Source organism: Bombus pyrosoma, linkage group LG13, assembly GCF_014825855.1.
Source record: "Bombus pyrosoma isolate SC7728 linkage group LG13, ASM1482585v1, whole genome shotgun sequence".
NCBI classification, from domain to species: Eukaryota; Metazoa; Arthropoda; class Insecta; order Hymenoptera; family Apidae; genus Bombus; species Bombus pyrosoma.
Window position 1 is genome coordinate 7,481,575 of NC_057782.1, and position 27,648 is coordinate 7,509,222.

The window sequence follows — 27,648 nt, forward strand, 5'->3', positions numbered from 1 at the left end:
CCTGTTTAACCACGACACGAACCATTCATCGATTTCAATCCAATTCCGACAATTATCAATACGCAAATATTGTCTTCTAAGACTACATTAAGATGTCTACGTCAAAGTACGTGCAGTGTAAAATAATAAATGGATGCAATGTACCGACATACTTGGGAACAGACACTTGTGACAAACTTTGAGCGATAGATATTGCTGATTCTTGGAGTTTCATTAAAATTTCCATGTACCGTACACGCGGTCGTGTTGCACCGTCTGTTATGCGACATCTGCATCGACACCTGCGTTCGTATAATAACCTTGGCCTCATCGTCGGCTTTCGAACATCTTGTAAATGGAAGTAAGAAGGGCCGGGGTTATATAGCCGGGGTTCTTATCCTTTGTTTTCTCCAGCGGTAATACGCAATGACCGCCGGCCCTGAAGAAAATTGTTCCCTGGCTGTATTACCGGGGAAATTTCTCTTCCAAGTTCATTCGTTTACACTTCCGTGAAATTATCGCCAGTCTCTTAAAGCGCATTCTTTTTAGCGTCAAATTTTAAAAATAATATTTTTGATCAGTTTCGCAACTATAGAACCAACGTAACAAAATATTTCATTCGACAAAACTTGAACTGAAAATGCAATAAAATGAAATCGTACCACAGTAACTTGGATTACGCGCGAGTTTCTTCATTCTCAGTTTAACTGTTTAAGTTTAACTGGATATTTATAATCAGATTCTGTTCTGTCGTATTTTCTACTTACATAAGAATCGAATATTTTAGAATGGTATGAAATTATAACAGGTTGAATCGTTGAGAGACGCGGTGTATAGCCTTCGTCAGCATATACAGGCTAACTAAACGTCATATGGATTAATAACGAACGAAGAAGACGTGGAAGATGATAATATTGGCTCGCGTAGAAAGATATGTAAGAGCTAGTTTTCGTTGTAGCGTGTCTAATGAAGTAAAAAAATTCTACGGTAAAACCTAAGGACCATGGAAAGGCAACATAGTACGTATTTATGGTTTCGTAATATTTACATAGATCTAGACAAGTGTGAGCGTGTGTGTAGCAAAGTATACGGCGCTAGATATCGTTTCTACATTTATAATATTTATGGTGTAACCGAACGTCTTGGTCGAAGTAATCTTCATCAGAAAAAGGTATATATTTTATCATATCAAAGGTTCTTATGAACGAAGAGTAAATTTATGTAAAGATAGCGCATTACCCTTTTTTCCACAGACGATGCTTCGAAAAGTTGTCAACGCTATAAATACAGACGAAATGACATCTTTGTGGAGGGAGTTTCGTAGCCAACTTCATTCGCCGTCTTCATCAAATTCTTTTTATCAACTTCCTTTTGTGATAAGACCGGGTAAAAAAAGAAACTGAACGGCACAGAGGGACAAACGTTACATCATACGAAACGATCACGAAGTTTCCTTTACAAAGTCGAACTTTCTCAATCGTTAATTACGTTGTTGATTACCTATATCTGGAGAAAAATACGAAGCTAAAAGATAAAACTGTGCGTAGGTAAGAAGAAGAGCAGCGACGAATTTCAAATTTCGTAACAGTTTTCGTGTAACACTATCTCGAGACCACCTAAGCGGACCAGTCACGTGTTTCCAATGGATCACTTGGCTAGAGAACAAGAAAATGTTTTCCACGAGGAGAGGGAGAAAAAAAAAAAAGGAAAGAAAAAAGAAAAGAAAAAAAAAGAAGACGCGATGGGCGAGTCTCTTGAGAAACGTCTGCCTCGTGTTTCGTTGGGAACCAAGAACAAGCAGAGGAATGCAAACGCGATCAACTTTTCTGGGAATTACAAAAAGAAAAACTAGAGCGTGGTGGTGGCCAGTGAAGGAAGCGATAACATACGAAAGCTTCATCCGGCTCGATAGAAGATAAGCAACGATACGGTAGAATGAAATGGAAGGAATGTAGAATAGTAAATATGTACGTGTGTCAAACTTTCTATTATCTCCTGAAAAGGTGAAGAAGAGTACCCGAGCTGTTACGTAGACTATTACACACGGCACGTGATTCGCTTTGTTGGTAAATCAGAATGACGCTACAACGTCGAAGTTGGCACATCGGATTGCTCAACGTGTTCTGTTTCCTATCTTCCACTATGCTACTTTGTTACACGTGTTACACTATACGTACTATGTATACTATGTGTTACGAGGCGATAAAGATACATACATAATTGCGCGAAAATTCGGAAGAATTTTAAACTTTTAAACGAGTGTTGAATCGCGAGCCGATTATACGAATGAATGAATGAACTCTTGTAAATGAGGCCGCATTTTATCAATCGACCATTATCATTGTCTCATTTCCTTCACTATTAAGCGTATTCTAAACAATTTACATACTACGGTGAATAGGCTTCCTTAGACATGATTAATCGAAAAATACCTGCGATTCCGTGGACGATCGATGAATGGAAAATTACATACAAGAAAAAAAAAATACACATATATTAGACAGAGATACCGTGTGGACTTTTGGTGAGACAGGAAACGGCGCATAGACGAATAAAGTAAACACGAAGGCGCCAGTAGATTTCAGATTATTCATGGGGTTGACACTACTATCTTCTGGTCGGGTCTTTCACGCGTCCAACACTTATAGTCAGCCCTCCCATTCACTACCATTTCTAAACCGTGCCAACCAATAGACTGAACGCTTGGGAACTTGTGCGTCAAGTACGAGAATCATACAGCGCTACTATCGATCTGGAATTTACGATTCGATCAGATGAGACGAATGACTCGTTCAGATCCTAGATTATTCACGAAAAAGTAACGGCCGATTACTTAACGTATGAAGAATCGCTCGTTCGAGACGAGCACACTTATTGATTTATATTTTTACGATGACTAATCGACTGGTCACGGCGTGTGTGACGTAGGATTTCACGGATGATGATTTCGAAAAAATTCACAGAGAAACGACGATCGATCGAAAATCATGGTATACAGAAATTAAGTGCTCCAGATAGAGCGTGTTTCCTGATATGGTTTCGAATTTTTCCGCGATAATCGTATCGATACAGCATTTACAGATATAGACAACTTTATCGCACAAGTAGCTCTTGTTAGTAGAAGAATAATAAAAAGGAATAGAATAATATAGAACGATAGAAGAAACATAGAATTATCAAAATACTTTTTATAATTATCTGTGATATATATTTAGGAATGAAAGGAAATATGACTTTATGATTTACGAATGCAAATGGTTGCTCGATATTTCAGGCTGTGTATATATACTACGTTCGTAACGTAAGGGTTACGAATTATAGGTTAAAATTTCCCGCGATTCCTGACATGGGAATGATTCACATTCCAAAGCTACTCTATCCGGAAGAGTCTCGCGAAATTGGATAGTTTCTATTCGAATGGAAAAAGCTTGCGATGCACAAGCACGTGGTTACCTATGCACCGTGATTCGTAAACAAGAGAACTGCGGGGGAACCACCCCCGCCAGTAAGTGGTTGACTCTTGCCTTATCTTCACGTGTCGCGACATTCCACGTTCTCACGTTTCACAGATATGCTACCGTAACGTAACAAACGTTCTCACGATGAAGGAAAACCTCGAGGAAATCAAGAAGCAGCATCGTTATTAATCGACGCGTAAAAACGACCTATCCAACCGACGTTTTTCATCCCCTATGAAAAACGATGTCCCACAATGTATCTAAAACGTCAGAAAATCTCCCTTGCAACTGGCATATGAAATTTGTTCTAATCACGAATCACAGAAAAAACGACGTGCAACAAGTGTCGCGTGCGTGTGTTCACCGTGAAATCGTCACCGTAAAGCGGACAAGTGCGTAATCGAAAGTGGCTATTCGAAAAGGTTATGTGTATCCTGACGAAGATCTATTCAGAAAGGTGTACTATCTGTTCCAGCGAGAGCGTGGATTCTTCACTTACCCACCGGCTAGGTGCTGACCTCCCACGAGAGAAGCTCGGAGCGACGGCAGCGATGCGCTGTGAAGAAAAACAGAGTGCGGTGCGGTTCCACGTGCCGGAAGCGGGTATTAACGAATGCTGTTTTGTGTTCTCCCTCTACGTTCCTCTCTCTCTCAGCGTCTCGTGTCCTACGAGATGCGAGAGCACACAGACGAGGTTCGTTTTGCACACTACAGCGCGGTACGATAGAAACGATGCAGGATGCACGAGAGACACTCCGGTTGCCGCGTTGCACGAGGAGGAGCACACGGCCGACCACTCGCGAGCGTAACCCAACGGCGACTCGACGAATCGTCGTGCAGCCGAGCGGCCGTGCTAGTCGAAACTCGATGGTAAGCCGACGACTGCACTGTGGACCGACCTGAAAAGTACTGACACGACCGACGGACACGCATACGGCTAGCAGACAGAGTTAGTCGTTGCCGAGCCCTCGAGGAAGTAGGCCCAACTCTCTCGAGCGGACCTCGATCGAGCCCCGTTCCCATCGACCGCTACCGACAGCTGCCGCTCTGGCCCTTCCAACGCTCCTGCCGCCACGATCGGCTTATCCGTATGCACGCGGAGAGGGAGGTTCTATGGAATAGAGTGAGACACGTTGCTGCGACGCGTAGCGTCGCGTCGCAACGCGCCCGTTACCAGGATGCCCAACGCGCGTCGGGAAGCTCACCAATTTACCCATTGACGGAACGACCGCCTCTTCCTTCGACTTTATATCACCCCTATGATGACTTACGAATTACTAGAAACCTTCCTGGAAACGTGTTACACCTCACGCGTAACGCCTGTGTTTCATACAGGACATGCATCGTGATTCATGCTCGTTATTCTTTGTAATAGCGATTTAGAAGGAGATGCGTCAGAAACACGTAATGCTATCGTTACTTAATATATTTTACATGAATTTCTTTCGTGGAAAATTATTGTTTCACGGCAGGCTTTCAACGAGTATTGCGAGTAGGGTATTGCGAGCTTGCCACTCGTTAGTGACGCTCGAGAAGAACGTTCAAGTAGATGCAACGAGTCTGGTGGACTATTTCGCTGTTCGAGCGTCTCTACGAGATCATAAAAATCCTATCTGTCGTTTGTTTCGGGCGCACTTCCCTTGTCTTGGAGTTTCGACGGAGGACAGCGGGGAAAGAGAGGAAGAGAAAACGAGAGGTAGCCGTCGCAAGAGGAAGCGACGCTGAGGAAGAAACGAGACGGGAAGCAAACGGGGAACGACAGAGGGACGAAGCCACGAGGACTTACGAAATCACGATCGTTGCATGCAGCGTACATTCCACGAAATTTAAAGAAGAAGTTGGACGAAGTTAGGCGCGAAATCGACATTGTCCGCGTGTCGAGCAAACTTTCAATTCCAGTCACTGTCACTCGCCAACATGCACGCACGCTATTTAATTAAAGAGAACGCACCAAGATTGAACGTTTCTGCGGCGAAAATGTTCCTTTGCGTCGAGACACGGTCGACTCCACCTCTGGAAATAACAAGATTGCTCCACGTGGTCTTGGTTTCTCACGTTAACGCGCCGATTGTCATCACGACAACATATCGGCAGGTCGTTGTTCCTGACGGTGGCGCCAAGCAGCGTTAACCCTCGCGAGGAGTCCCGGTTATCCGGCTCTTCCTCTCTCTTGTCTTCCGATCAGCGTCCGTTGCGCGTCCCGAAACATGAATGGAATGCTTCCTGCGGCGGCCGATGTACGCGAGAGACGACGACTCCGGAATGGAATGGGCCGGTAGACTCTCCAACTCAGGGACGGGCCATTATGGTCGGTGCCCTTCGTAGGGCAAGCAGCAGGCGTCCATGGCCGTTGGTTTCCTAAACGCCCCTTCCCTTCAGCGCTCGAATTTCCAGAGTACAGCGACTCAACGCGACTATACCAATGCTACGAATAATACAGATACGGTAGTTGAGGAAAATATTCCAACGTTCGTACAGATTTCTTACGGATATATTGTCGCGTGTTATACGAAACATTTAGAAATTTCATCGCGACTGCAACCAGAGCCGATTGTTATGATTACGTTGGTAAAGTGCGAAGAAAAGATCTAAATATGGTATTTATCGTGGCGTTTACATACTAATTAATCAGATCCAAATATATCAAGTACATTTGAATATTTTAGACGTGTTTGGATATTATGCGCATTCTGTACATATCTGCGTCTTCAAATTTCTCATTAATGCATAGAAATCCTCCATCTGCCTATTACACAGCCAGATAAAATTCCAAATGAAATAAATTTCTTTGGAGTCTTCCCGATAAATGTAAGTAGGTGTCCTAATACTTATGAGCGGTAGTATACATGTCAGGAATTTTAAAAAAGCCAGATTGCTCGACCTGGCGAGACTTTTAGGAGCGTATTTTATTATGTATTCCGTTTGGTCGGATTAGGGAATCCGGTTGAAATGGAAGCGTGTCCGTTGTTTTTACGCCTGTATTTTATTCGTATTTCACCGCGATCCCTTCGTTAGTTTTGGTCTTTGATTTCTGTAAATTTCCGTGCATCCTTCGACGGATGTAAATAACACGGTCCATTTGAACGTTCTATGCTTCGAGCGTAATCGACGCGACGTTTTTCTAATTAAGAGATACATATTCGGCGTCGAGATTAAACGAGACGTCACTGGTCGTGTAACACGCAGGGAGGGAGAGGAAAAAATCATTTCGCGCATCTGCGTGTGACTAAATGCGGTGTACTGTATGACGATTATGAGCATTTTCATGTGCGTCAGTGGTGATTCAAGCGGTTTGCACCAACTCACGAGTATTTCGAGATGAAAGGTAGTAACCGTACTCTTTTTGCAAACCGGTCGCCTTCCAATGGGTGATCACATCGCGAGCTTACAGAAAAAATAATTATTTATTAAACTAGTAATGTTGACAAACAAAACGATCGAACGTTATTTTTGTAATCTTGCATTCTCAGACTTGAAATCTCGCTTTGACCGTTTTAATGATTTTCTATTACCGAGCTGAATTGTATATTACTTGTAGTATGCATACGAAGTGCACTCTACCATGCGATGAATCAATGTCCGCTCATCATCCTAATGGCCGTTTTTAATTGGATTTCATGTATGTTGGCAAACGCGTGACTAATTGGAAAACTCTGGGCAAAAATCAATTTTCCGCCAACGTTGCCCGTTAAATCGTTGGATTATAGTGATAGAGATAGTTAAATGGAGGAATAATAGAATTTAGGATACGACGGTTAATGCGGGCACTGAAATTAGAGGAGGCAATAAAGCAGTATGTTTCACGAAATAAAGTGGAACATTAGAAATAGAAGGGAATCGGGTTCCGTTATATGCTATATAGCCAGAATTTAATGTCAACCGACAAAGTAACTATTGTCTCGTTTTACGGGCGGCCGTTTCAAGCAAACGTATACTTTGTGGACATTCTGGAAAGACTAAGAAATCTATGTAATTTAATGCACTGTACAAACAGCGGGCTTAAATTTGTGACACATGTAAGGTCGTAATGTCTCTATAGTTGAGAATAGAGAAAAAACAGGAACGAGAAAATTACATTGGAAGCTTCGCGTTCAAGAGAATCAAGTTTGAAAATTTATAAAATATTTCCGAACTTGGCCAATTTCAGAGACAGGACTAGACGAATCTTCAACGGAAGATTATCTTCCAAGGGAAACACAGTTTGAACGTATTTAATTAAATACTTATATCGTGTATATACCTTGCATGTACCAAAATATGTAGCTGTTAGCTTTTGGCTCTATAATACGCTGTTAATTTAAACGTACTAACACTAACAGCAAGGGACAAAAAGACGCGTTTATCAATCTACCGAATGCACGGAAGATTAATCGTTTTTCCTCCTATCGATCCTGGAATTCTACTGCAGCCACTTGGAAACCACGCACACCTGGTAAATCCTTGTTAAAAACCGGCGCACAGTACATATTTCCGAGGCAAACAGAAAGAGAGCACAGTGAGCCGATTGTACAGCTACGAGGAAACTTCGAAATGGCACGGAAATGTGCAGTTCGGTTTCTTATCATCCGCGCTGCAACATCGCGCGTATCGACCCTGTCGTCCATTCTCGATTCATGTCGGTCGAATCGCTAAAAATAATCCCGACCTTTTAGATGGCCTGTCATAACTACCTCGGCAATCCGCGCAATAAAACGGTTGGACAAACCGTTTAGCACATTGAAACAGAATTATTGCCAAGTTCCTGGTAGACAATGGTGCAGTCCGTTGGCAGGTACCGACATACCAGGACCCTCTTGTACGATTTGACTAAGAGTAATGAAAAATTTTACGAGTCGTTCAGTTACAAATTAGCGTGTCGATACGTTTGACGATAGAAGACGAAACCTTGCTGCCTGCCTATCACGCCATCCCCTTTCTTTACCAATAGCTGCAAGTTTTACCGGAAAAAATGCAAAGTATGGAAAGTATGAAGAACTAATTAGAGCGTACATGGAATTCACAGCTAGGATACGATTAGGATGATTAGGACGGACGTGATCGCCTGCGTGCCGATCATTAAGCACCAAGCGGCAGCTTGTCACGACGTTATGGACACTTCGATTTCTTCGAGTACAAAAAATATAACCGTACGACCCTAACAAACCTTTGGAATTTCCTTTCATCGCCGCAACGTTAAAAAAAAAAAAAAAAGAGAAGAAGGGATAGAATTTAGTAATGGCGGAGGTATTCGAAAAATCGAGCTGCTACCGTAGCGTCTTTCTAAATGTACAAGTCTGATTATGTCGTGCGAAGTTGAAGAATCTGAAGATGTCGAAGCGTAGGTAACTGAAATAGCCCTGCCTTACCCTAAGCTCGAAAAGTTGCGCGATAAAGAAAGACGGTGAATAAATAAAAAGGCGAGCGGTGTCATAACCGGTCAAGAGTACGATGAACCATTCGCGACAGAGTCCCGGGGACGATAGAGGAGGAGTGGGACATACCACTGACGCACGTCGTTAATTACCACTTTCACCCAGTGCTACAGCTATTCGTGGGCCACGGAAAAGGAACCGTTGGGCCAGCGACCAGTGATTTTGGGCATTGGCTGCTACCTTGACGGGGTACCTCATTGTGGGACCCCTGGCTGCCGATGCGGTTGTTACCGGCTGTGCCATAACGCCTTTACCCTCGCCCAACTAGACGGCAGACTGGTTTTTGCCCAATTTAGATCCCCCATTGTTCGGCCCGGCTTGGAATGAAAATAGAGAATTGAACGCGGTCCGTATCCTGGCCCGCGTGTTCCCTAGGAAAACACGGATAAAACGAGTATATTAACAGTCCTTGAGCTGCTGCCCGATTACTCTTCAATGCCACCGCATATTTCCACGCCTCTATCGTTCCCTTTCGTCTTGTAACGCAGCGTTATCTTGCAACGATCGGATTTTCTTCTAATTCCTAGCTTCTTCGAACCTTCATCCTGAACCAATCGAATGTCGATGGAATGTTTAAAGCGGGAAGGGACTGTCTTTTTAAAGGCAAATGTATGGAGATGTGCAGAAGCTATGAGTATTGTAACCAAGTACTTTTATGATTGACGAAGATAGAAATAAATTTGAAAACACCTTTAGGACTCGACCTACCGACTGCAAGGTACTCGTTGTCCGATTATCGACCGAAGGAACCTGTCTTTCCCGTAACAGGCTGTCCAGCAAACTACCTTTTTCACAGGCGAATACGAAGCATGTAGGTACAAAATTACTTGGAAATCGAAGGAAGCATACGATTCTCAGTAGTTTGTTATTGCTTATCCCATAATATCGTAATCCACTCAATGAATAATTGTTCCAATATTAACGTGCAATGTCAATTCCCGTAATTTCCCGAGGAAAACTTAATTCTTGATAAACGATACCACGCCAAGTTTCTATCGAAATACGTAACTTTAGTCATAATTTCAATTATTCACAGAATTATGTACATCCTTATTTTGTTTTGAATCGGTAAAGCTGAAAACGACACGAACAAGAAGACCTTAAAAGATTATTTCAAATCAGGTGCATACGAAAATGTGTCCACGTCGTGTCTGTTGCTCTATGTAGCGTTTCAAAGTATTATTTCATAAAATTATGGCAGAAATATCAGGGTACACATTCGAACGGATAACAGCGATTTCGAGCGTGTAGTTAAACATTGAAAAGCCGGAAAAAGTAAACTAACACAGCAATTTAAACTATACCTAGTTCTCTGAACCGATAGGAATAATGAAACGATTTTCATTCTATTATTCTATCCCGGATGAGGATGAGTTACTGACCGACTAATTTCATGGACACTTGCCCAGGAGGCTAGCCGTTATACAAAAGTGCAATTTTAATTCTACGTACGCGTTGTGTTACAATGCGAAGACGAGCCCACCGAGCTTCTGAAAAATTCGTGGATAGGAAAAGGTGCGCCCGGTATTACGTGAGGTCAATGGGTAAACGGATTATAGTCGAGCGAACGCTGTCCGAGAATTTTAAACGAAACCTTAAAAAAGATTTTATTTAGGACGGAAAAAAGGAAACCGAGAGAAACTTTTAGGCACGCAGCCGAGTCACCGTATCCAACCATGGTGTAGCATGTTCGAACGCAACGAGTGCCGGCTTCGTTATTTTGATACAAATTTGCGCGGATTCGATACGCGGCCAGTTTTTCTCGCGATGGTAGCGTGAAACGCGCGGTGGCGAATGAAATTGAACATTACGGTGCAATTTCAGATGCGGCTGCAACACGTCGCCTGATCAATGTTGCTCGACTGATCGAGAGGGCAGCCCTGCGCATTCCAGTCTGGTTTTACCATACCGAGAAAGAAGAAAGACGAAGAAGAAGAAGAAAATGAAGGGTCGCAGCTGTACAGTATCGCGAGAGCATTACGGGGAGTCTGGAAGTATAATCGAGACGTTCCAAAGGCACACCATGAGCTTCGTGCGTGTGTGTTGAACTCTCATGAATTCGCAACTCTCTTGTTGCATTACGATAATCACGTACAATATTTCCTGTTATGTCTTTCGATCTTTTTAACCCTTTCGATGTTACGTATATTACCGCTACTCATCTTTTTCATAAGATTTTCTGGCGAAACGAATCTCTGCTGTGGTATCATTTCTTTTTTTTCTTTTTAAATTACCTTCACGAAAATATCAATTTGCGTAAATACCTGCAGTTTATTAGCGAGAGAAGAACATGGCAAAAAGAATGCCTAAGACGACTGACAAAAACTTTCTACAAGGATATCTCGATTGTTGCCATAATCCCACATGGAATGTGTTTCTTTCTCTGCTTCTCGATATTCTTTCAGGTTAACAGATTCTTAAAATCTCGCAAAAAGCACTTGACCTGCCTCCACGTTCTTTCTGTCTGACGATCATTTATCTTATTACTAGACAAAACATTTGTTTCTCAGTCACGTTAACACAGGCTAGTTTGTTATCCCGGAAAATGATCGTGGAGAAGAAACGTCTGCTAAAATAAAATAAATGTCACCGACGGTCGATTAATTTTTCGCATTCTGCTTACAACATCCCGTTACCTGCACGTGTATACTCTTTCAGCATCTTGCACAATTACCCGCATCCAGGGGAACCAGCTGTTGTTTTCATAGGATTTTCTTTGTCGAAAAAGTTACGTTTCCCTTTTGAAGCGGCAAACATTTGTCAATTTTATACGTAAAGCCAAACTGCGTTTCTTATTAATTTCTTAGTTTCATTGCAACAAGTACACGAATTCACGTTGGTCCAAGCAATTCGAAGAACAACGTTCGCAACATCGTTACTGTTTACGCAGATTCGTCTTCTCTTTCGGCGGCACACTTTTGGCATTAAGAGAAATAAATAAATTAATATTACGAATTAAACGACAATTAAAAAAAAAAAGGAAAAAAGAAAAGAAGAAAACGCGACGCAGGTGGAAACGGGCACTCTGTGTCTGGCTTCGAGGACGTGAAAGTCGCACAGGTAGATTCGCTTCGCTGAAGAAGCTGCAGACGAGGAAGAAGGTAGCGGACGAAAGAGAGAAAGAGGAACGAGCGAATGTTAAAGACGCGCGAGGTCGCGAGTTGGGATGAAGTTCGGGAAGAGCGGTGTCCCGAAAGGATCGAAAGGTAGGTCGAGGTAAAGCCGGTCCATCAAATTGGAAAAGAAAGAGAAAGAAGAAGGAACGAGTTGAAGAAGGCGAGTCAGATGGAAGAAAGAAGGAACAGGATGGAGAGAGAAATTTTGATGAAGAGAGGGGAGAACAGGAGTCGAGTGGACGGTAGAGCCGAGCATGGTGGAAACGAGAAACGAAGACGTGACGTATATACTTTAGAAGAGTGTAGTATAGTGCACCATGGTGTAGTATGGCATAGTTAAAGTGGGAGAAACCGTGTATGACCGTCCTCACGGTAAGCCAGTCCCGTGTGAACGACCGTGAAGCGAACCTCGAATGAAACTCGAACGAAACACGATCGAACCTTGAGGGTTTTCGTTCGATCGGCTCCAGGTTCCACTTTCTTTTAACAAGTGTCGACCGAACGAATTGCTCGACCGGTAAAACAAATCGTCGCTCGGATCTACGATAAAAGATACGTTAGAAATTAGTAGTCCAGTGATTAGAAAGTCAGATAATACTGTCAGCGAGTGTAAATTCTGTGCATAAGGTCTGTCCAAACGGATTTGTGCGATCGAACATCGATTGTGTGTGAGAGGTCAGTGGCGGTTCTCGTGATACTAGGTGAAGTGATCGACGGAGACTGCGTAAGAATCATGTAAGAAAAAGAAAAAAAAAAAAGAAAAAAATAGCGAAGGAAAGGTAGGACACGGTATAAAAGAAAAGCATGTTCATTATGAAAAATATAAAAAATAATCGTATGCCGTTTAAAGTCGCGTAAAACTCGTATCCCGATTTCGAGGTCGTCGAGCGTTTCTAAAATCCAATTTCAAGTGAAACTTTCTGTCTAATAAGGACACGCCGGTATATCTTCGTGCGACATCAGCCCGCATCGCGAGTCATGGTGAAATATTAGCTCGATATAAGCGGAAAGTAACGAGAAATCTGGATAGAAGACGTGGTCGATGTGTAAAAAGTAGTGAAAATAAGGTGACGGTCCGAAGACATACTACGTTGGCCGAAAAGCTGACGCGTACACCGGACCTATCGGCGGCCAAGTAGGTCAACCGGCGTGCGCGAGAGTGCGAGACCGAATAAAAGAGAAGAAAAAAGTCATCGGGGGAAGGATAAGACGAGGAAAGGAAAGAATGGTGAGACGGGGGCATTAAAGTTTCCACGATGCCCGACGTTTTTACTTGGCATAGGCTTGGAAACCAAAATGGCGGCGATCGGTTGGTACCGTGGCACGTTTCGCGACGATAAAGACTGGTCCAGCCACCAACACTCTTGAAGAGGTCCTTCAAAGTGTCCTTGACATTAAACCTGACCTTGATCAGGACAAGCAACCGCGGCACATTTCCACCGCAAACACGCCAAAGGAATCAGGATGGTAGGGCACGTGGGATCCAAGGTCCTAGCGATCTTGTCCATCCAAATATTATTAGGTAAGTAGATGGATATCGTTCGTGCCAGCTGGTTAAATATGAATTTATAGCGCGAACAAGGACCACAATAATTAATTCAAACTTTACATCTCTGTCTGTAATTACCGTGTAGAAATAACCGCGAGAAATGATTTACGATCAACAAGAAATAATTTGGAATTCCAATTAATAAGATAATTTCTGGTTCCCCTTGGCGAGGAAATATCTACCAGGCAAATCGTATTTTCGTTTCGTTCGTGCTTGAAGATCGTAAGAGATAAGACTTTTGCGGCAAGTCTAGCATTACGATACGCGCGTGTAGATCTTTACCTGGACAATTGACTTTAGACATAAGACGATGCAAATATTTGACGAATTAACGCATGAACCTGTTTGATGGGCTTTTCAAGCGGCCACGTGCAGTCGAGTTTTAAACCGGTATCTTGACCTCTGTCGAAAATTTCATGACGTTCCAGCGGCAAGATCGCAGGGGGGGGGGGAAATAAAGATACGATACACCGGAGATCTTTCATCGAAATAATCGAACAATACGATCGAGGACTATTCGATCGAAACTGTTACAGAAATCGTACGATCGATTCTTCGAGGATACAGTGAAAATCGTTGAACACCTGACGATTTTCTTTTTCTACGACGCAGATGTGTACGCAGTTATACATCCGGTTGCATGTAACTTTGTATCTAGTACGACCAAGTGTATCAACAATTTATTATGAGAATCTTGCGAATGTAACGTGACGTTGCAACTAGAGTCAATAGTATATCGTGGAAAAAGGAAAACCAGTAGTTCGACGACCCAACCAAGATCAAAGCTGCTTATAAATATTTAAAAGTAACGTTTCGGATAATTAACTTTTTACATGCATCGAGAGCCATCGGATCTTTTCCGTTGAATGCGTCACATTAATAAAGCACGGCCCTAATTGGAGAGAATGAAAGGAATTAATGAAATCTCGATTTGTATCGTAGCCTCGCCTATAAAACCAAGCACACGTCATAGACGCGTTTCAGAAGCGACAGAGGAGAAAGCTGCAAGCATGACGTGCATTTGCGTTCTGACACGTATATACCTGTTACTTGGAGATTTTCACGTCCCAGTCTTAACGTGTCTGCACGAGGCATCCATAAAGATTTATGTTTTCACAGTTTACCGACGTAATCTTGCAGGAACACGATATTATGACACGAAACGCGAAGTATTCGTAAAATTAGAAAGAAGCAATAAATGGAAATCGAGATGTTTAAAAGCCAGTAAGAAATTCGGATTACAACAGTTCATCGACTTATGCAAATTTTTTGGAGACTAGGTGCGGTTGATCGTCAAGGTCTGCGAGTTATCGACCCAAGTCCGCTGTATAATTAAGCAAATCTCCTACGGATCTAGCGCGATTTATTTTATATTTTGTCTTCGACGTCTCGTTTACGTAACGAGAAGAATTTACATGAATCGTCCGATGTCATAGTTAATGCGGATGAACATCGACACAAAGGAACGTATCCGGCACAGAGTTTCGTCATTCGACTTTCGCCCAAGCACCTTAGTTGTGAAAGTGTCACGAAATCGCGTTGTGCACGGTGGAACAGAAAGTCGATTGGTTTGTCATTCGAGATTTCGTCTCCTAAACGAAGAACTACAAATTCCTGGTAATATTCGTCACAGGAGAACTGCCAACTGTCGTCAGAGAGGATCTTGAATCACGTAAATTTCAAGATCGCTGAAGTCAATTTCGGCTTCCCACGACACGGTGAAACGATCCTTTCGTGAAAACTTTCCTTTCGTTGATTCAACTCTGTCGAGAAGAACAGAAAGAAAATTAAAATCCTATTACGCCAGAGGCCTGCTGCACAATTGAAAACTTGCAATTACCAAACATTTTTATGTTACCGGCAATTGCATAGTCAAGAGATCGAATAACAGTGTTTTTGACTAAACTAATGTTATTAGTGAAATTTTACAAGTCACGTAATAATTTTCTCGTATAGGAGCAACAAATCTCAATGAAATTTTACCAACTGCGAATCATTCGATTTACCCTTTAAAAAAGTATACGGTAAGATACTTTGTAAAATTGTAAAATCGTAAAACCGAAATTTATAACTTGTAACTAGTAACTTGCCAATCTACCGATATGTATCATTAGTCAGTAAATTATTCTGCTAGAAGACTCGCGTATCGAAAAATCTTCTTCGATTTAAGTACCATCTTGAGATTATACGTTGAAGAACGAATAGGTTGTTGGACACCTGTCGAATCTCACAGTGAAGGTACCAAATGTCACGTTTACCAGCGAAAAGAATAAATATTGGGCTGGAATGGTGTACCGTTAACTCTGCCGTTACCGCCTCGAGAGACGCCGCATAGCTCGGTCTACGCTTCCACGGATAAACCCCTTCGACGGTTCTTACTTTTTGTCCTAAGTCGTGTTAGACGCTGTTAGAATTGCGTCACGAGGTCAAATGATATTCAATGCGGTTCTAAGCATATTAGAAACCTTGGCTACCCAGCGAAACTCGCGACTCCCCGGAGTCATCTAAACGCATCGCTTTTATTCGCTTTATTTTTGTAGAAGACAAGGCGCGTGTTATTGCGAGTTAAGACAAAGAAACGCATAAAACGCAGAACAAAACTGGCAATTAAGATTAATAGATGGGTAATCGTTAATCCTAAGATTCCATTAGCAAAACCTGCTCGCTGGTAAATATTATCATTACACAAATATCTCGCGAAGTAATCGAAGGCATCTAGAACCGGTAATATTTTTTACGGACGTTTTGTACATAAGACGCAACTATGTTACCTCGTTACCTGGTGAAACGAATGCTGTGTGTTTACCGTGAACAACGTCTTGTAAACTCTTGCATCTCCTCGTAATTACTTGTCTTAAGAAACATTAAGCAGTTTCTTTGGTGAAACAGTGCCGTCGTCTAGCGAATAACTTGGCGCACGTGGCTCGCCAAATAATTCCGACGCTCGTAGAATACGATTGCGCACCAAAGATTTTGAAATCTCATTAGCGCTGTAACCACATCTTATCTCGCTATCGTGATAGTATATTACGAACCACTGCACATATAACGCGAGCAAGGATCGAAAACGAGCAGCGAAAACGAGCTCGTGCTAATCGAAATTTTCTCTTATTTTTACGACGATCAGATGAAAAGTTAAGAGTGGCAAAAATACCGATGGTAGAGTTAATTAACAAAGTAAAAGTACGCTGCGGTTGCAAAAGAGTAATTAGCGAGGAGAACGCATGGCTAATTATTTCGGGCAATGACTTCGAGATACGGCGAATGAAGGTAGGAGAGGCCTTAGGCTCCCGAAGGATTCAGGACACCTCGAGTTCCGAACTTGACCAAGCGACTGCATTCCGTTCGTTGCGACAGAATCAACCATGCAATTCACCTACATTCTCACGGGATCCCTATCCGATGCTCTCACGTTAGCAAGGTTATGGTGTTCGTGAACACCGTTATTCGTTCGCAGCATGCAAGCCACGTTTGTAATTATTATTTATGCGATGCCGCGATCCAAATAGGAAACGAAAGTCTCTCGGTAACGCATGCTTCGTAAACTGGCTTGCCGATCGAATCTATCGGATAAAGTACAAGCGGTTTCAGTCACGCGATCTCAACGATCCGATCGATTAATTAACAGCTCTTAAACCGACAAACCGACGGCACGACCGATGTCAATGAAATCGCTATAATTTTAATCGCGAACGTGTTCTATCTTTACCCGAACCCTTCAATGAAACTTTTCATCGACTTTGCCGTTCCAGTTAAGACGACAACAGACTCGTAATTTAGAGATTCCTTTATAATTTAAGTAGAGTCTCGCGTTACTTTGCAACATGTCTTATCGAATGTGTTAAACTGAAAAACGTGAATATCTTAAACTGAACGAAGAAACGCAAAAACGGCACAAATAGAATGATGAAACTTTAGGTTTCTCCAGTTTTTAAATAGCACATCCTAATTAAAGCGGCTGAACATTTGTGAACTGCACTTATATCGAACCGTTTGTCCCCTGACGAGTCCAGAAAGACGAAATTCTATCTAGTTTCAAGCTTAAAGAGTACCTTAGTTTCTAAATTGGCTGCTTTAATGTGATACCAGTTACAGCTAAAATTGTAATCCCTCGACGACAATAATGCGTAATTCTAAAGAATAACAGTTCGCGTAACGTGTAATAAACTAAACAATACAGTGCACATAATCTTTTAGTTCCAGTTCAGGAACAATTAAATTAGAATAACTGTAGTTTAAATCGTCACAGTTTTTGGATCACCGATTTAATTCGAAAAACTGATCTTAATCGTAGACGCGTTTTCCTACCATTTCCGCAGATATCAAACAGAGAGCATCGAGAGCATGATGCTCGACGAGTAGAACGAAAGCAGCGATTAGCTTAATTGCGTTTGCCAACAGGCGGTTGTTTGAAAATCGTGTCGCTCCGTACAGTTCCTAATGAGCAATTAGCGATAGATCTTCTATTCGGGCTATTGCGATTCACAGGAAGTGAGAAACATTATTAGCGGCGGGATTTCGTGTCGATGAAGATACTGCACTACCTTCGAAGAAATAACGTAGGTACTATCTATCGGCGTATCTGCTTCGAATTGATTTTGCTATAATCTGAAAAACGAAGTCACGAACGGAGAAGCCACCGGTGTGCTCTTTACCTGAACAATTTACTGTTTCGCTGATGAATAATTAATCGTCAACGGTGAACCATAATAAACTCAGCGAACTACCGACAATTAATGCAAATGTTATCTTACCGTCCATCGTAAGAGTAAAGTAACGAGAGAACGAAAGCAGTAAAATTTGGGTTCGTGAATGAAACGACTCTCCAGCTTCTTCGATTCTTAATCCGGCCTTTAATGAAACGAACGAGCCCCGTTACATCGTTGTTCTTATTATCCCGTTAACAGCAGCAACTGTCTCGAGCCTCGAGTATTTCTCGAAACAGTCGGTCAAAGACGGTGAAAGGTCTGAAAAGAAGGAAAAAGTCCACAGGAAAATGATACTATAATATGCACACTTTCTATGAAACAAAGACGAACGTGTCGTTCGCGGGCTGATGCTTTCGGCAAAATCGAAACACGTGGTTGTCGACTCGATCGTTGTGATGCCGGATCGGAACGGTTGATTATCTCGGTTAGTATTCCAGGTTTCCGTACGACATATTCAGGACGTGTTACCGATCGTTACTATCGACCAACGATGATCTATACCAGCTACCAGTTGTAGTTTCACTTAAATTGCTTCGCGCGCCGTTGAATTGTTGCATAGAAATCTGCCATTGTTTCTGCCTCGCATAGCAGAGGATCCCGATGTACTGCAACTGTTCCCGACCAAAACTGTAAAACGGCTCTATATATGTACGTCGAAATGACGAACAGCAAAAGCGATATTAACGGTGGAAAGTCGAATAAACAGCCGGTGTACGATCGCACCATGGGGGAGATCGTGAACCGCTCGATTGTGTCATGAACTGTGCAATTCGTGAACAAAGATTAAAGGACTTCTCCGGGTTAAGTGGCAGCTGGCGATATCTCGTAATTGATTTCTGATTTATGAAAACTTGCGAATCGATCTAATGTCAATGAACCTTATTTTCATCAGCATGCGTAAAAAACGGAAGGCGTGACGCGACGAAAGTCAGAGGAACGAACGAAGAAGGAGGAAAGAGACAGTAGTAATTTCATACGCGTCACGTCCACGGTTGGTCAAACCACTCGATACCAGCCTCGAGAATGTCAACCGTTCGAGTACCGTTTTCCTTGCCGATCGGCCGAGGATCTTCTCGATTTTTTGCGACTCTCGATCGCGACCCTTCCATGGCTATCGACAACGCGACGTTTCTTGCGATCACCAAGGTGATTGAAGTAAATGCCTGATTGATCGTACATCTGACGTCTAAGGAAACGTAGAATTACGCATTACGCTTTCGATCGATCATTGCTTTTGAAAGGTGTTCCGAGCATGTTACTTGATGATGCTTAGAACAAAAATCAGCGAATAATACCGTAGAGAATCGTTCAAGAGTACCGTTTCGTAGCGAAATTATTTCATCTTCGCTGAATCGACGCGACGTCTTTCTCACGCAACCGACAAAGTTCTCAGCACGCTTCAATCCAAGTATAATTATCTATTTTCTTTCAGGATAATCGCTGCTTTTTGCTAGCGATAAAACATGAAACGTTCCATCGTGCACGGGCGCAGATAATTTATGAGTCAGTGACTGTAAACTGTTGTCTAATTGTTCACAGGTGTCTCGGCTATCCGGAACGATCCAACGTCGTCTCGTTCCTCCCAAGACGATATAATTCTCAGTGCCAGTGCCTACACGGGACCAGAAAGAACCTCAAGTGTATTCCATCGTGATGGATCGCCGACTTTCCAAAAAACTGTTCCAGCATTTCAACTGGAAAGCTCAAAGAGCGTCGATAACTACGATAAAGACGATATAAGATTCGAGGTCAGAAATACTAGGCACGAGGAATCCATTGATGAACTGACTTCTTCGAAACACGTGGACCATATCGATGGAAACAACATCGAAGTTAAACCCGGTGAATATTACCAGTAAGTCGATTAAACGTTCGATAAACATCGAGAAAATCATAGTTATTGGTTATGCAAATTTACATTCTTATAAATTATCAACAGACGACTAAAGAAACAAAACCTAAATAGAAATTCCCTTCACGTATTAGATATAGATTGTTGTATATGTGTATATATATAATAATAATAATATTATAATAAATATAACAATGTTATATATGTCGATATAAATCTTGCAAAGTTTACAGAATACAAAAATAAGTTATTGTCATTAGTTTCTTTACGTCCAGACAAGGGATTTACGATAGATTTCATTGATAAATTTTCACATTTTTCAAGTATAACATTTTCACGATCATATTCAGTCTACTCGTTAGAGATGAAAAGGTAAACGAGAAACATCTTTTCGATGATTAACAGCATATCTCCAACGACCAGCGAATCCATGTCGGGGGAAGGACTAGGGGCTCCGCAGGAACCAAAACTCTTGTCGGAGCCCCATCAACTGACCGGAGTGTCAAACCAACAGGCACAGTACTTGCAGGCAATAGATCAACAAAGACGAGCTCGCCAAGAGATTCCGAGGATTTATAGCGACCACGCTCCACCACCTATTCTGCAGACTGCTTCTCCTGGTTATCGGCAAGCAAATCCTGATATACAGGACATTATCACGGGTATTGTCAAATTGTTGAATGGAAACGTGAACGTTGCTGCCAACACGGTGAGACCTTTGAGGCCGATTCAGGCTACCAGGTACACTGACAAGTGAATTATATACGATTATTAGACTGTGAATAGTTATACAAATTTACATTTTTGATAAATATCGAGATATAATTATTATCTTGGTAAAAGAACGATTAGAATATAATTTTACTATATTCCGAGTCTTTTACGACGCTCTTTGCACTAGTTTCCTTTCGAATAAATGGATATCTTTTAAATACTAGCTAACAATAATAACATTATATTGTCTACTATTTATACAATAATATTTATTTGTATTTTTTGTAGGATTAATAACAGAGGGCCACCGAGAATTTCCGATGTTCCACCATTACCACCTGATTTTGACACACCTGGAATGAACCCACCCCCGCCGCCTGATCATCCTTATCCTTTCGAAAAGCCACCAGCGCCTGACAGACCACTGATTAATCAACTACCACCTGAACGTCCAATTAGACCTTTCGTAAATGGAGTTCCATTACCAGAACAGATTGTTCCCCAAGGAAATCGCCCATGGACCTGGAATCGTCCTGGTAACTTCTTAAAAATATCCTCTTAGCCTAAGTTGTCTTTGATGTTGTTCTTGCTAAATTACAATTACCTTTGAATCATCAGGTGGAAATAGACGACCAATTCCTCCCTACAAACCGCTACCACCATCGACGAATTCCACTTTGAATCGGGAGAAGGAACAAGACGACAAGACCTCGGATAAACCGCATACGGACCTGAAACCTGAACTTTCGTCGCTGGAAGAATCCTCCACGAAACAGGCGGAAACAGATCAGACTGAAGCTTCTACGAACGCTTTGGAGCATATAACAAACAGTCAAGAAGAGAACAGTAAACAAAAAGTTAAAACGGAATCGAAGACCACGGAAAGACCAATCTATAAGAACACGACGAGAAATGCGGAACCTGAACACTCTGCCAAAAAAGAAACTAAACATCAAGTTCCATCTAAAGCAAATACGACATCTACGATTCAGTCTAGTGACAAAACGAGTTTCACGAAGCACGTAGATTCTCCAAAACCCGTGATACCACTGGATGTTTCAATTAAACCTACGAAGGCTTCGAAGATCAACGACTCTCAAGGATCTAGTTCCATTACGAACAACGAGAAGCCTAACAATAAAGCGAATATTTCCAAAACATCGACGAAATTTTATTCTACGTCAACGTTAAATATCGAAACCATCTCGTCGGTTCAGGTAATCGAACCAACACCCACGAAGCCGGTCGTTCAATCGACTCCAATTCCCACGAATAATGATTCGAGTAATACTGCAAGTGTATCGAGTACAGTAATTTTGGAACCGAGCAAGATGTCTGAATCAGAAAGCACAATCGCTTCGAGCGTTCCAACTCCGACTGAGAATTTACCTTCGTCTTTCACCAAGACCCCGCCGGCCATTGAGAAAAGTGTAGTTCATTCGGCCTCGAATACGTTCTCGAAGAGTTCAGGTAGGACATTCGCTCGGATGCACGTCCCGTGAAATTTTTTCATTCGATAAGATAATATTGCATTCAGTCTATAATGAATTCCTCGTGCGGCTCCGACGAACAAGTATGCTTAATTAATTTCCTTTGTAACGGCAAGCAAGCTGTTATGCTCAATTAAATTCCTTTGTAGCCCCTACGGATCGCTACGCTTACAGACCCAGACCAGGGATCGTCCTCGACGATACCTTGGATTACACAGGAACTCAAGGGCTGGCTACTCAACGACCTTACGCACCACCAAGACATCCACCTCTCGGTGATATTTTTGATGTCACGGTCTCGGCTATTCAAGGTCCAGGTGGTGGAGGTTCAGGTAAACACTGACATCTTTTATTAACGCAGAACCCTAACCATCAATAATTATAATTCTCACGACCTTCGTGATCAGGAGAGGGTGTTAGAGTACCAGTAAATGGAGGAAACGCGGACGTGATCCTAACTTCCGCGATAGAGGGCCAAGGATTCGTTAGCATCGACGGGAAGAGAACGTACTTAAATCTATTCGAAAGTTCTGATCGAACCTCGACACACGCGCAGACGCAACCTCAGCCCACTAGAACTCAACCACCCTCCATTGTTGGCACAGGGTTAGTGTTTCATACAAATTTCCATACAGATATCAAATAAAAAAGATTGTTCAGTGTAGAATTTAAATTCAAGTGTTTGAAGGCGAATTAAACGATTTTGGTTTTTAAATCTTTCAACTCAATTCTTTAGTGTTTCAGTGCAAACCTCAAATTTTTGAATTTAAATTTTCGATTTAGATATGTTAAAATCAATATTGCTCTCACAGATTTGCAGTTGCACAGCCGGATCCACCGACAGCAACTCCACGACCCAGCGCACCTATTCGAAGACCGACGTTTCATAGAAGACCAACTCAGCCTCCGGTTAGAATCGACACTTGTATCGTGGGTGACACGAGCACTTGTGACATCAGTCAGCACGAGGCCTGTGCCACTGTTCAAGGAGTATCTGCGTGCCACTGTAAGCCAGGATATGCGAGGTTGCAGCATTCTTTACCATGCAAAAGTTCGTAAATATTTGAAAAGCCACTTTCTTTAAAAATTTATATAAGTTCATTATATCAAACTATTAACTGTTTGTAGAAATTATAAGTATCGTGGTATCAATCAGAGTGGATAAGATTTACGATAGAAAAGTGGTGTGGGATCGAGGATTTACCGATAGAGATTCTGAGCCCTATCAGACATTGGCCTACGAAGCAAATCGAGCTGTGAGCTAATTTAATCATATCAATCGTATATGTTGAAGAATATTTAAATATTAAACAATTATTTTTTTCTTGTTACCTAGATCGAATCTGCTATGTCGATGACGCCATTTTCGGACGAGTATATGGGCTCCTTCATAAATGGATTATATCAAGGGGATGTGAGCCAGGGGCAAGGGGGTGTCTTTGTGAATGCAACCTTGAAACTCACTTATGAGCCAAGAACAATTAGACCAAGCTTAGCAGGGGAGCTACAGAGACATCTGCTCGGTGTTATTCACAGAAGAAGCAATAATATAGGGAACAGCGCCCTTTACGTTGACAGCCCACCTGGATCTATATCAAATTTACAAGGTGAACATAAAAAAAATAACTCTCTATTTTAAACGAACTTCATTAAATAAAAAATAAAAGTTAATCTATACCTTTTAATCTCTATAGACTTGGACGAGTGTGCGTCGTCAGAGTTGAACGATTGTCATTCTTCGGCGGTTTGTACAAATAATTGGGGTGGGTTTACTTGCACTTGTAACCCTGGATTGAAAGATCCTCATAAGGATGATCCTAATGAATCCGGTAGAACATGTATTTCGTGTGCTTCGACTTATTGCAACAATCGTGGGTCGTGCTCTTACCAGGGTGACCACATGCAATGCACGTAAGTAAATGAAAATACCTAATAATAAAAATAAAAAAATGATTCATTTTTTAAATAATACTTTGATCGAAAGGTGTTCTGGTAATTACTATGGTACCCAATGTGAAGTCGATGGAGAGGTTTTGGGAGTAGCGATAGGAGCGTCTGTAGCAGCTTTAATAATCATAGTCCTGACTTTAGTATGTCTGATCATGTGGAGGTGAAGATACATTTTTATTACATTTTTATATAATTTCTGAAAAAATATATATTTTAGGGGGCAATAGTTGATAAATTCATTTTCTATACGTGTTACAGTCGAAGGTGGTCGCGTGAACAGAAATCGGTCGGCTCGCCAGTCTACGGTTACATTCAGGGTGGAATACCCGGTACCCTACCGGGAACCTTAGCAAGGGTCGGTTCTGTAGGTACTCTTGCTTCCGTGAAACAAGGGCCACCGACCAACTTGCCACCCTACATGTGGGCACACTTTGGCGACCACATGGCGACTGCCAATGTATATGCTGTAAGCGACAGGAGTGACGATAACAGCATTCCTTTAACTAATATCACAAGCTTACAAGAAACACTATTCAATTAGGGAAAGAGAAAATACTACGAAACTCATAAAAGTAATTTTCGAAATATTTTAATAGACGAAGCCACGAAAATTGTCATTTAGACCTCGCTGACCATTTTTCATAAAAATATACCTATTTCCTAAACTAGCTGACGATAACACTTCTGTTCAAAATTTCGTGAACTCTATTTCACATGTACCGAATTACACCAAACGATCTGTGTATTGCATCACCGATTGGACAGTGTTCCTTGTTAGTTAAAGATAAAACAATGACAAATTATATTTTCATCTGTATTTGAAAGATTTATTCCGATAAAAAGTATATTAAATTTGTGTTTGATCTTAGACGGAACCTATGGGCCCAACTCGACCAAGTTCCGCTGTGTTCGGTTATCCACCTCTCAATATCCATGGAACATTGCCACCAGTACCATTGCCACGACTCCAAGCTCCGACAAGACCACGACAAAGACATCAGCCAGATCCAGATAGCTCGGATTCCGAGCCGCAAGATAAGGACAGGGCTGATCTAATTCCGCAGAATAGTGGTTTTCATGTTCCCAGGCCAAAGTCCAGGTCATCGTTGGCGGTGAATATTCGTTTTTCCAATATGTCATTTTCCACGCTCGGATGCTTTGAATACTCAATGATGCTTCTATTTTTAGAATCAAAGCGGAATCTACAACGACGTGGAATACGACCAAGGTGATGTTCACCATTTATCGAAAAACAATATCCCGATGTCTACTTACAGGCCGTACTATCGAACGTGAAATCCCGGAAAAAAACCTAGTTGTATGTATATTGGTAAGGACGCTTGTACCGTGAGAAACGAGAACAAAGGGAACAGATTTATCTAGATATTTTAATCGACGTTCTAATTTATACCAATTGTTTCAATAAAACGAAAAGAATATTAATCGTTGGGAAACGAGAACATAAGAGAATGAAATCAATGCACCTACTTACGTTCGTATCATTGATCGCATCAATGTAAGTCAATCTGAGCAACTACTTAACTTCTATTTACATGTCTGTTATTCTATAAATATTTATTGTACTAGTATTATCCTCGAAATACTTCGTAGAAGTCTAAAAAAATATATTCAGGCTGTTTTTTAACGACCTAAGAAAAGAAGGGTGTATAACGAACGATTGGCATGAAAACCATTGCCCCTTGCTATTATGTAGTTAATACTTGTATCACGTTTTAGTTATTTATATTACACGATAGAGCGACAACTATGAACGAAAATGCGATGCAATTTGACACCCAGAAAATGTTCAATCTTATTAAATTACAATAACAATTTCGCTTGTTTGCTGTGCGTCATACTGCAATCCCCATTTTCTAAAATAATTATCACTGAACTGTTGACAGCAACATTGCATGTATGTAATTAATTACACTTACACAAACTTAAAAAGTTTGCCAGTAATTAAGCAATCTTAAACGTAGAAATTGCATTGCAAACAGTAAGATTTCCTTACGAAACGAGCTGAAACGTAAGGGCGGTATACTGAATAAGTATATACAAATAGGACAGTATACTCAACAATGCGTTCATTGCGTTGCGGGGTGCTAATACCATAATTCAATATGTAACTTTTGTAATTATATATTATATATTTTTGCAAATTGAATACAGTATACATTTGAAAATTTGCGCGTCATTGCCTCTTTTTTTTTTTAATTCTCCGATGCCTACCGTACAATTCTTCTTCAACGGTGTAATACCATACATAATAAACGTAATAAACGTACGCCGGAAATACTATGCGCATACTGAGCAAAATCTTTGTTACAGATAATTTCAATAAACACCAAATATCTTGACAAAGCATGTTAAACAGAGAGAATGGAAAATTCGATTATGCTGAAAAAAGTTTGTTAAGAAATGTTCCATAATAGTTTGGGCGCAAAAATTCGATCGCACCAAACAAAGAAAAAAAAAAGCGGAATCATTTGGAAAATTAAACTTCGATTACCATTTTTCATTTTTTTTTTTTTTTTGTTTTTTGGAAGTATTCGACATTTTGGTTCTGTTGTTTCACTGTGGCACCTGACCTGAGAAAGAGGAGAGAGAGGATCTTGGTAATGATTCGTAAAAATCGAAACAGTACATCGATAAAAATTCAAAGAGACAAACGGAGTGCATCCATTTATTAAAACTGATTATAGAAAGGACGAAGTTTGGAAATAGATTTCATTTTATCCCATTTATAATTCTTTGTGAACATGCGAAAAAGATTTGTGATTTGTTCCTTTTCCAAAAAGTAGTACAATATGTATTATATGTGTATCGTAGAACGACAATGGTAAGAGAATATGTCAAACGTTGATAAATTGCATAATTCAATATTTTAAACTCTCTTTCATCGGTGTATCGAAATAGATACGATTTAATTAAAAATATCAATATAATAAATATGAAATATTGATAAATATATATATATATATAATAATAATAATAATGATCACTGTCATGATAATATAGTAATTTCTTCTGATATATATATATATTTAGAGCGATACTTTGAACGATAGAGATTAGGTCTTTTTCTCAAATTTTTTTTGTTCATTTTGTATTTTGGTAATCGAAGATATTACATGCTAAAAACGTCGGTCCCGAGTTTCTCGCATACGATACGATGCCGATGTATAAGCGACAAGACCTTTCCGCGATGATCACATTCGACGACAAGAACCAGTGTTGGGTATGTGTTCGAATAAAATTTCAATTGAATAAAAATAGCAAGGGAATAGTTAATTAATAAATGATTTATTTGCTATTGGAGTTATTCGTTACTGGAATTATTTATGTTATCCCTTGATAAGATAATGTTATCTAAGTAACTTATATTATTATACATATATATCCTTATTTCAGTCTCTT

The 27,648-nt window shown here is 41.1% G+C and overlaps 2 protein-coding genes across 17 annotated transcripts in view; one reads left to right on the plus strand and one right to left on the minus strand.

Annotated features, from left to right (window-relative positions):
- LOC122574117 (cyclin-dependent kinase 4-like) overlaps positions 1-27,648 on the minus strand; it is a 36,594-nt gene that overhangs the window by 3,079 nt on the left and 5,867 nt on the right. Inside the window, exons 1-5 of one of the 14 annotated variants that reach the window (XM_043741300.1) lie at positions 24,287-24,407; positions 23,957-24,207; positions 23,611-23,867; positions 23,089-23,282; positions 5,389-5,862 (exon numbers count right to left, since the gene is read on the minus strand). The exons of 3 other annotated variants lie outside the window; for them this stretch is intronic. The gene's annotated coding sequence lies outside the window, so the exon portion shown is untranslated. 10 more of the 14 variants (XM_043741298.1, XM_043741299.1, XM_043741303.1 and 7 more) reach the window with 10 other exon arrangements.
- LOC122574115 lies at positions 157-26,657 on the plus strand. 3 transcript variants are annotated; one of them, XM_043741291.1, is made up of 15 exons: positions 11,138-13,486; positions 19,762-20,077; positions 20,480-20,815; positions 21,077-21,324; positions 21,407-22,258; positions 22,428-22,610; positions 22,686-22,884; positions 23,091-23,329; positions 23,407-23,534; positions 23,615-23,885; positions 23,973-24,189; positions 24,263-24,388; positions 24,487-24,694; positions 25,098-25,340; positions 25,417-26,657. In XM_043741291.1, the coding sequence occupies exons 1-15, from the start codon at positions 13,429-13,431 to the stop codon at positions 25,522-25,524; spliced, it is 3,732 nt and encodes a 1,243-aa protein (XP_043597226.1). In that variant the 5' UTR covers positions 11,138-13,428; the 3' UTR covers positions 25,525-26,657. The 3 variants fall into 3 exon arrangements, with proteins under 3 accessions (XP_043597227.1, XP_043597226.1, XP_043597225.1); XM_043741292.1 differs by lacking the exon at positions 11,138-13,486 and adding an exon at positions 157-998 and having other exon boundaries at positions 25,098-26,657; XM_043741290.1 differs by having other exon boundaries at positions 25,098-26,657.

Bases quoted from the DNA above. Each gene is read 5' to 3' on its own strand.
- LOC122574115 (XM_043741290.1), top strand. From the start codon at position 13,429: ATGGTAGGGCACGTGGGATCCAAGGTCCTAGCGATCTTGTCCATCCAA. The intron at 22,885-23,090 runs GTTAGTGTTTCA...TTGCTCTCACAG, and splicing joins CCCTCCATTGTTGGCACAGG to ATTTGCAGTTGCACAGCCGG. The intron at 24,190-24,262 runs GTAAGTAAATGA...TTTGATCGAAAG, and splicing joins GGTGACCACATGCAATGCAC to GTGTTCTGGTAATTACTATG.